This window comes from Cicer arietinum, chromosome 2 (assembly GCF_000331145.2).
Source record: "Cicer arietinum cultivar CDC Frontier isolate Library 1 chromosome 2, Cicar.CDCFrontier_v2.0, whole genome shotgun sequence".
Classification (NCBI taxonomy): domain Eukaryota; kingdom Viridiplantae; phylum Streptophyta; class Magnoliopsida; order Fabales; family Fabaceae; genus Cicer; species Cicer arietinum.
In genome coordinates, this window is record NC_021161.2 from 11689259 (window position 1) to 11700083 (window position 10825).

Sequence of the window (10825 nt, forward strand, 5' to 3'; positions counted from 1 at the left end):
ATAATAATAATAATAATAATAATAATAATAATAATAATAATAATAATAATAATAATAATTTCGAATTAACCATGGGGGTAGGTTTGTAAATCACCCAATGAATATGTACATTGATGGCCAAGTGAGTGAAATGAATAGGTCTTGGGATGTAAATTAATGTCCAACATGAAAATTATTGAATTGGTCAAAAATTTGGGATATATGAATATTAAATGTTTGTGGTACCAAATACTCATTTACTGGTGGGCTTAGACCTCTCAACAATGTTATGATGTAGTAAAATTTGTTGAAGATGTCAATGGATTCAATGTAATAGAAGTCTTTGTTGAATACTCTATAGATAATCCCATTATTAGTGATGAAAGTCCAAGGTGAAGCCGACTAAGTTCAAACTGAAGCTAAGCAACATGAATCAGTTCAAGTAGAATCTGAGCCAGTCCATGCCAAAGCTAGACAAGTAGCAAGTGATGATTGTGTGAGTGGAGAAAATGAGGATTATGAACAGGGAGCTGGTGAGGATTATGTGAGTGAAGAAGATGGGGATTATGTTACTAATTTAGATGATAAAGATGATAATATGTGTGAGTTCCATGAGGGTGATGATTGGGACTTGATTTCTAAAATACCAACTGAGATATTTGTTAACGTTGTAAGAAATGAAAATTCATATGAAAGACCTGCAAACCCAAGAGGAAACCCAAGGCCTAGTTCTACAACTAATTTGGAAGAAAATGATGTGAGTTTTGATGATTGGATACTCCACCAGAAAGTGATGTTGATGAAGAGGATGTCAAGAAATTTCCTAAATTTAACCAACCTGAAAATGGTGATGAAGTAAGGTTTGAGTTGGGCATAAAATTCAATACAAAAGTGATGGTTAAGAATATTATTAAAAACTTTGCAATGGAGACTTAGAAAAAAATGTGAATTTCAAAAGAATAATGGAGAGAGAATGATTGTTACATGTGAGCCATAATTTCCATTTTACATGAGGATTAGTAAGAGGACTTCAAATGAATATTGACAATTAGTGAGTTTCAAAAATGATCATACATATCATAGGACGACAAAAAACTGACAAGCTAAGACTAAATGGCTTGCCAAAATTTTCACTCCTATGTTGAGATATACACCTTAAATGAAACCAAAAGAATTGATTGTTGATACATTTAAGAAATGGAGTGCGATCTTGTCTATATACCAAGCATATAGAGCTAAAGTAAGAGACATAGAAATGATTCAAGGTGCTCAAAGGAAGCAATATGCACACTTGAGAGAATATGTTGATTAAATGAGGAGATCAAATCCAAACTCTACAGTTATTATTAAGTGTAATATGTCAGATGTTGGACCGATTTTTGAGAGAATATATATATGTTTGTAGGCTTGTAAGGTTGTGTTTGCTAATTCATGTAGGCCTTTAATTCAATGAGATGCTTGTTACTTGATAGGAGCGTATGATGGTAAGTTAATAGCCGCGATATGTAAAGATAGGATAATCAGACGATTCTCATTACATATATAATTGTAGAAGTGAAAACAAAAGACTTGTGGCAATGTTTCTAGATCTGTTACTAGATGACCTCAACAATATTCAGCATAGACAATATGCATTCATTTCAGATCAGCAGAAGGTATGTATGCCTTCATTTATGAATCGTTTTTACATTTGTCAATTTATTTAATTTTTTATGAATTGATTTATGTAACGACTTTTTATGAATTTATTTCAAGGATGGGTATCTGCTATTGCCAACAGTGGGGCCCGTGTGGAACACAAGTTATGTGTTAAGCACTTATGTGAAAATTGAAAGAAAAAATGTATCTTGGAGGACATATGAAAAACTTATTTGGTTGGCATCAAGGGCTACGGTGGTTCAGGATTGAGAGAAAGCAATGCATAACATTAAGGCAATCAATAAAGATGTTTGGAAAGACATGATGCAACAACCCCCTATGTGGACTAGGTCTACATTACAGTAAGGATTGTCAAATATAAAGAGATCATGATATGATTTAAAGGCAATATATGTTCGAAGATTCAACAAATATTGGAAAAGAAAAAAAAAAGTTGGCGGTTGGTCCCCAACTTGGAATTGAGATGATGATTTTAACTTGCTTAAAGTAACAAATGGTATAGACACTTATACAGTAAATCTACACACAAAACTTGCATTTATCGTCAGCGGGATTTAACCGGCATTCCGTGTTGACATGTCCTTGTTTGTATATGGCACAATAAAGTTGATCCAGAATCGTACGTAGTTTCAACTCTAGTTCAATAATGGTTTAACTGCATGTTTACTTCCAATTATGTTTCAATTCAACTTATGTTCTATTGTAATTCTAGTTCCAATTATATTTTGTTCTAGTTCAACTTCTAGTTCAATTATGTTTATATTTTTGAAATGTTTCGAGTTCAGTTTTAACTGCATATTGGTATTGGTTCTTGACAATTTTAATATGCTATTATTGACATTTTTCTAGTTTAAACTGCATATTGGTATTGATTCTTAACATGTTTTTGGTTCAACTTTAACATACTATTTTTGGTTACGTTTTAAATAGGAAAACAAACTTCTTGACATATTACTCTTGAAGTAGCAATATCAATCACAATGAAGAGAGATTTTTAGTGTGATCCAGAATGTTCTGGGTGAGTTTAAAATAAATAAATCAAATAATTTTTAGGTGATATGTAATTAGTGAGTGAGAAATAAATAAGGATAGAGATAAGGAGATCACGATGTATCATAGTTCAACCAATCTGGGCTAAGTCTAGTCATCACGATCTATTAGATTTCCCACTAATATGTTTGACACAAGAATGTCTTTGCTTTCAAACTATTATTTATTATTTAAAACAATATAACAATGTAAAATTCCAAACATTAAAATTCCATCAAACATTAACACATAAAACATCCAAATTTAATTATAAGAAACAAACATCAAGAACAATTAAAACACACAAACATCCAATTAATTATTTTTAGACGAAAGAAAAGCAAGATCTTGAGAATCAAAGATGTCTTCACAAATCAATGAGGTGGTGACGATAAAATGCAGGTCAGATAAAGGTTAGGGAACGCGATGGGAAAGTTTAGAGGAACGCATATGTTAGGGAAGATAAAATGCAAGTTAGATAAAGATTTTTGTACACGATTTTTATTTTTTATTTTTCCAGACTTAAGTCAGTTACCAAAATCGGTTACAATTATAATTTTATTAACCGAGTTTCACATATTTACAAAATTGTCACCACCTCATGTTTTTAACTCGTTTACCTGACAATCGACTTAAACATAGATGAAGATGAGATATATTAATTTTTATTTTTATTTTTTTGGTCTGTCTAAAGTCGATTGTTAATATAATCGCATTAAATGTGTTTAACATATTTATAAAATTGTCACTGTTTATTTTTTTTGACTCGTTTACCTAGACAACCAATTTAAACATGTTAAGATTAAACATTTATCTCATTTGTTAAGTCGAGTGACACATAACCAACTTAACTCGTTGTATTAAAAACACAACTTTCTACTAATAACTGCACTCTCTGTCACTAATATATAAACATATTTTTTCTCATATTTCTTTCTCCAACGATTTAATTTTCATTCATTAATTGACTTGAACATTATCAAATACAAAAAAAAAAAAAGAAGAGTTTTTCAAATAAAACTTTTAATACTGCTATGACTAATTGGCTTTCAGAATGTCACTAAAATTATATCTTTTACTGTAAATGTATTTATGATATTGATAATGCCTCAAATATCTTTATATATATAGAAGATGAATTTAGTTTTTTTTAAAGTGAGAAATTGGTAAAGTGAATAAATTAATTTTTGATATTATAACCATCCATGACTAAATATGAATGTGCACAAGATATTAATAATTTATTTAATTATCAATAATTGGTATTATTCATTTTATTTTCTAAAGTTAGTTGTTCACTTTAAAATGATCAAATTCATAAAAGATATATAAATATTTTATAAAAAGTTATTTTTTTTTTTATTTTTAAAATAAGGATTTTTAACTTTTTAAAATTGTCGATCGGATCGAACCAAAATCAAACCCAATCAATTGTTTCTTCATTGATTTGGTTTAGTTTGACATCGGTAAGAAAATATTCGAAAAATCAAACTAAATTAAATCTCCTATTTTTTTATTAGATCTAATTTTTCTCTCAAAAGAAAAAAACAAACCATATGAAGTTGTTATCTAAGTGGTGTTTTTACTAAACTCATATCAAGTTGTTAACAAATACATTTTGTTTACAAAATCATCACATGCATACCCTTACACAAAGAAAAATATGTTTAGTTTACAATAATAGGATCTATACATTTTATGAGATAAAGAAAATAATGCGATAGATTTACAATGTTGATAATATAATAAGATGAAAAATTGAGATAAAATTGTGTGTTGAATCGATGTTTGTAAATATAGATATGTGTATCATTGTTGTGATACAAATTGCAAGGTACATTAATCTTCCAAATATTTATTTAAGTAGTGGTTATTAAGACTATGAGTGTAAAAGTTTTTTGTCATTGACGTCCAATCAAAATGCAGTATTTTGCGATAATTATTAAGTAGCGGTTATAAAATAAACTTACGTGGACATATAGTAGCTTTTCATTAAACATGGTGTAAAATTATTTTACATTAATTACAATGTATAGTCATTAATTCAGATTTAAAATAACTACTTTTTATCATTTGGCATTATCATGAATGACATGACACTTAAATGATATTTGTAATTTGAATAAAATAGTTTTTGTCGTTATTATTATAATTATTTTATTTATATATTAAAATATTAGTATAAATATTTTTACAAAAATTTAGTTCATTTAAATTTTTAACAAATATAAAATATTAAAATATTTACAATTTTCTTTATTTTATTCTTATTATTATTATTTTAAATATTTAAAATTATCACATTTTAAATATTCATTTTATTTATACATTAAAATATTAAAAATAATTTTATTTTATTTATAAATTAAAATTAAAATTAAATTATTTTAATATTAATTAAATTAAATAATAAAACTGATTAAAAAATAATGATATAAAAAATATTTTATTAAACTCACAACTATTATCTAAGTGTCATGCTATTAATTAGAGTATTACATAATAAAAAATTGTATAAGATAAAAAAAATGAAGAATTAGTTAAGAAGGACCAACAAACTAATTTTAAAAATGAAATAACTAAAAGTTTATTTTAATCAAAATAGAGGATTAAAAATATATTTAAACTTATATTTTTAAATTATATCGCTTCTTTAAATACTTGAACAAATTTTAACGTGACAATATCAAACATATTTTTCATCACATAGTATCTAGACGTCCAACCATTATCTTATAGAAGTGCTTATAAATTGTATCAGGTAATTAAATTATTGCATATACACATGTTATTTAATACTATTAAATATTCATAAATTAAAGTACTTGCATTGATAATTTTCCATTAATTAAAATCTGTCGATAAATTATATTATTCTATAACCTTAGACAAACATAATTTATATATATAAAGTTTGAAACACTACTCAAACTCTAACACGAATTTTTTTTGTCTCAGTTTGTATAGAGACAAAAATACATTTGTATAAATTTGTTTTGTCTCGAATTTTGTTCTCTAAAATTGAATTTTCATTCATTAATTGGCTTGTACATTATCAAATACAAAAAATGAGTTTTCCAGATATAACCTTTTATACTGCTATGATTCATTGACTTCTATAATGGCACTAAAATCATATATTTTATTATATATTTATGATATTAATAATTTATTAATTTTTTATTTTATTTTTATATTATGTAAAAAAGATAAATTTAATTTTTTAAAAAATGAGAAGTTAGTAAAGTGAATAAATTAATAATTGATATTATAACAACTCATGATTAATCATGTATTAGCATATTATATCATTTTAAAAAGACCAAATCCATAGAAGATATATAAATAAAGATATAGACATTTTCTAAAAAGTTATTCTTTATTTTTAAAATAATTTTCTTAATTGTTTAAAATTGTCGATTTGATTGATTCAAAATCAAACCCAAAACCAATTGTTTTTTCATCGATTTGGTTTAGTTTGAAGTCAGTAAGAAAATATTGGAAAAATCAAACTAAAGTAAATCTACAATTTTTATTAGATCTAATTTTTCTCTCAAAAGAAAAAATCAAAACCAAATAAGTTGTTTCACTCATATCAAGTTGTGTCTAAACTCATATCAAGTTGTGTCTAAACTCATATCAAGTTGTTAACATCTACATTTTCTTTACAAAATCATCACATGAATACCCTAATACAAAGTAAAATGTTTGTTCTACACTTATAGGATGTATATACCTTATGAGATAATGAGAATGATGTAATAAATATAATATATTAATTATTGATTATATAATAAAAAAGAGATAAAGATAAAAGGGGTATGAACATAATTGTTGTTATACAAATTGCAAGGCACATTAATCTTTCTAATATTTATTTAAGTAGTGGTTATTAGAACACTATTTTGTGATTATTATTAAGTAGCATTTACAAAATGAATTTTTTTCAATTGAATGTCGGTGTAAAAAACTATTTTACACGCACTATATACAATCATTAACTCTTATTTAAAATAAGAAAATAAAATATCATATTATGCAACTATGAATGACATGTTTTTCCTCTTTCGTAAATGTATTTATAGTATGGTAAAAGAAAATGAAAAGAGAAGGTAGTTTCGTTTTCTTTCCCAAGCCAACGGTCTAAAATAGTCAAATGGTGTTTGTATGGTTGAAACAAAACAGAGGTATCTGTTTTTTCGCGCTTCCTTTCATCTGTTCTTTATTATTTTTAACGAAACTCAAACAATTCTCACTCTCTCTCTCGTGTCTTCGTATCAACCTTTTCACATTCCTCTCTTGTTTTTTCTTCTCTTTCGAGTACGCAAACCCATCACAACGTTTGGGTTTGTGTACCACACAACACATCCTTGTTGTTCAACAATTTCATGTACAATTCTCACATTTTTTTGTTATTGTTGTTGTTATTGTTTGTTGTCATTGATTTTGGATTCTCTGTTTTTTTAATTTCCTTTTCTAATCATTTCATAGAAACTTCAACATTTTGTTTCATGAAAATGTTAACCTTTATAGATAGCGTTTTACCTTCTTCAGCAAGTAATCTCGAATGAATAAATAAAAAAGTATTTGAATAGTTGATTTATATGTTTAATTAAATGCATCAACTTTTCAAAATACAATTTTTTTTTTTATTATATTTCATTCTGGTCTAATGCATTTATAATGGAATTTGTTCTATGAATGTTTTCCAAATTCAAAATTCGAATGTCATTTTTTCATGGCTTCTAATGTATACTCCTAGATTAGATTATATTCTACGTTTTAATTTATATAAACTAGATATTTTCATGCTTAATTGCATAAACTAATTCATCGAGTATGAAAGAATGGTAAAGGCAATAACATTATAATGTTTCAACAATTTTCCTCTCATATAAGAGAAAATCGACTGGTTATTTAGATTTACTATTAGGTTTATTTACTTTTATGAAATGTCATGAATTAAACAAAATTTAAACTACCCAATGAAGATTGAGCCTAATAGAAAAGATTGGACTCTCACATTTAGACTCTCACAATATAGACAATTCAAATTAAAATTTTCATTATTGGGAGAGGTACATTTAATGTTTAACGCACCTCGGACAAGATTACTTCCAATAGAAAGAAATTAAGAAAAATAAAAAAAATCATTTCTTATAGATTAAGCCAACTATTATCTCAAATATTCTCATACAACATTTTCTATCATGCTAAAATCATTTAATCCTCATTGTTAAAGATAAACAATATATGTAACAAAGATATTAAATGCATGTTAATTTCTTTTAGTCTTTTATGGTGTTGGATATTTACTAGTCATCTGTTTTTCTACTATTTTTAACAGCAAGCTTATTTCCACCAGCTTTTACATAACTTGAAAACCATTTCTTCTCCTAAACGAGAAAATGTTCGGGTTTCGAAAAGCGCCACCACCAACAAACCCCGCATCATCGGGTTCAGATGCTGAACCCGATAAAAAGACAACCCTTACTCCAGACCGACGAACATCCTCAGAGCCGGTCCTTCCAATGCCAAAGTCAAAAGGAAACTACTTTGACGATGATGACGACGATGATTGGGGAAGAAAGCCTTCCTCAACTAAGCCTTCCTCAACTGCATCGTCGGCGGCATCAAAAGACAGGTACAAAACCGGTTTCCGAGATTCTGGAGGACTAGAGAACCAAAGTGTTCAGGAGCTGGAAAACTATGCTGTGTACAAATCTGAGGAGACAACAAATAGTGTTAATAATTGTTTGAGAATTGCTGAAGATATTAGACAAGATGCTACAAAGACACTTGACATGTTGCACCAGCAGGGTGATCAGATTACAAGGACTCACAATATGGTTGTTGACACTGAGAAAGATTTGAGTAGGGTATGTTTATGATATATAGGACTTAACATTTTCTTTTTGCTATTTCATCATAAAGAATAAAGAAACATGAACAGTCCAATACTACTTTATTTCATGTCATTGCAATTTACTCATTTTACTCTTTCTTTGATTAGATTAAATGTCTAAACAATAGCCTAAAGAATATCATTTTTCAACTTATGTTATATTATATATAATTCCAAAAATTTACATTATTCTTACTCTGACAGGGTGAAAAACTCCTTAACAATCTTGGAGGCATGTTCTCTAAACCATGGAAGCCAAAGAAAACCAGGGATATACAAGGCCCTGTAATTACATCAGGTTTTTTTTTACCTTCATGCTCATGAGTTATTTAGTATCACTTTAAATTTTGGTTATTTTTATAGGTGTTGTGTTGTTAAATAGCAGTTATAACGTAGCAATTTTTGAAAAAAAAAACTACTATTCTACAATACATTATTTGGTTAAAAAATATTGTCAAATAACAGTTATAGCGATGCTATAGTACTGCATTATAGCGAAATTTTGAATGAAGTGATGTTATTTTCTACTGTATGCAAATTGACAACACTTCTTTCTATAGGTATAATAAATAATAATATTATAATTGAATTTGGTGTGTGATCAGATAATTCATCCAAAAAGAATATAAAGAATAAGGAAGATAGGGAAAAGTTGGGGCTAGCTCCTTTGCCTAAGGGACGTTCTGCTCCTACCTCACCTCCTTCTGAATCAGCCAATGCCTATCAGAAAATAGATGTATGTGTTGTGTTTTTAATTACTTATTATCTTTATGAAATGTTGTTATCTAAATTGAAGTAACACTTTCATTGGATTAACTCATTATTATTATGGTTACTAAAACAGTATGAAAAAGCTAAACAAGATGATGCACTCTCAGATCTCAGTGATATATTGGGTGATTTGAAGGGTATGGCAATTAGTATGGGAACTGAACTAGACAGGTAAAGCATTTGGTATTTAATATTCATAATTTCAATTACATTTTGCATCGTGTTTTTAAATTGTGGCCGCGGTTGTGGTTCCACACTTTTATATTGTGGGAAAATACAGACAAATACAATCGATACGGTCTAAATTGCAGCGTGTGATTCTGCACTTTTATATTAAGGGAAAATACAGTTACAAAAACTTCAACATTTTCGATATTGCACTGCAATTGCAGTTACATACCGCAATTTAAAACCATGTTTAAAAATATCCCGTTTTGTTCATATTTTGGAACAATAATTTATGAGGTATAAAAAAAATCAATATAGTATGACATATGTGGTAGATATTTGTCCTCCTCCTTATTAATGCCGTCAAAAATTTATTTATGGAAAAATATCTATTGATTTTAAAAAAAGGAATAAAATAATAGGAATGTTTGAAATTGTCATTATGGATTTGATTTTTGAGGGAGTAAATTGAAATGAAAGAAGTGAAGGTTGAAAATGAGTTATTTGTGTATAGTTGTGTTATGTGAGAGTGCTACTTAATTGATTCCCTACTAATGTTTGATATTTAATTAATGATAATTTTGCAGCCAAAACAAAGCTCTTGATCATCTTAGTGACGATGTTGATGAGCTAAACTCTCGAGTTAAAGGTGCCAATCAGCGTGCACGCAAATTAGTAGCAAAGTGAAAGATGTTAGACTCAAAAGCTTCTATATATATATATTTTTTCTCTATTTGTAATGGTGCATTCTTTCACTCATCGGTTGTGATTTGTTTTTGTTTTTTAATTTGTCACTTCACTGTTTTACTAAGAGATTTCTAAACATAGAAATTTTGTTCCTGTATGGAATTGTTCAGATTTTGTTCCAGTATGGAATTGTTCACTACACTATTTAAAAAGCATATTATATAGCTCAACTCCACTTCATCAGAAAGTTCCATATGAAATGTGGAAATTTTCATGAGTCGTGTGTTTATTTAATAGACATTTTATTTGTGCTCGTTGCATTTTATTTTATTTTTTTAATTATAGTAAATTTACGTGTTTATCTAATAGATCTTTCATTTATGCTAGTTGCACCTTTGTTTTTTTTTTTTAATCATAATCAAATAAATTACATGAACTAAATTTACATAACTTTTACATATCAATAACTTTCACAAGCCTTAAATCCTAAATCCTAAACTCTAAATTCTAAATTTTGAAAACAATAACTTTGTTTGAATTTGAACCAATACATTAATATTTTTTAACTTGCCAACGGGCTTTAAATCAAGCATAAACTCATACACAAACTTAAAACACAATATTGCA

At 27.5% G+C, this 10825-nt stretch overlaps 1 protein-coding gene across 2 annotated transcripts; it reads left to right on the forward strand.

The window, feature by feature from the left end:
* The first annotated feature begins 6911 nt into the window (after nucleotides 1-6911).
* LOC101499121 (putative SNAP25 homologous protein SNAP30) lies at nucleotides 6912-10512 on the forward strand. 2 transcript variants are annotated; one of them, XM_004490093.4, is made up of 6 exons: nucleotides 6912-7057; nucleotides 8015-8546; nucleotides 8777-8870; nucleotides 9178-9308; nucleotides 9417-9514; nucleotides 10099-10512. In XM_004490093.4, the coding sequence occupies exons 2-6, from the start codon at nucleotides 8076-8078 to the stop codon at nucleotides 10196-10198; spliced, it is 894 nt and encodes a 297-aa protein (XP_004490150.1). In that variant the 5' UTR covers nucleotides 6912-7057; nucleotides 8015-8075; the 3' UTR covers nucleotides 10199-10512. The 2 variants fall into 2 exon arrangements, with proteins under 2 accessions (XP_004490150.1, XP_004490151.1); XM_004490094.4 differs by having other exon boundaries at nucleotides 8033-8546.
* Nucleotides 10513-10825: the final 313 nt, after the last annotated feature.

Coding starts and splice junctions, on each gene's coding strand:
- LOC101499121 (XM_004490093.4), top strand. CDS start 8,076: ATGTTCGGGTTTCGAAAAGCGCCACCACCAACAAACCCCGCATCATCG. Junction 8,547..8,776: donor CTGAGAAAGATTTGAGTAGG/GTATGTTTATGA, acceptor TTACTCTGACAG/GGTGAAAAACTCCTTAACAA. Junction 9,309..9,416: donor ATGCCTATCAGAAAATAGAT/GTATGTGTTGTG, acceptor TTACTAAAACAG/TATGAAAAAGCTAAACAAGA.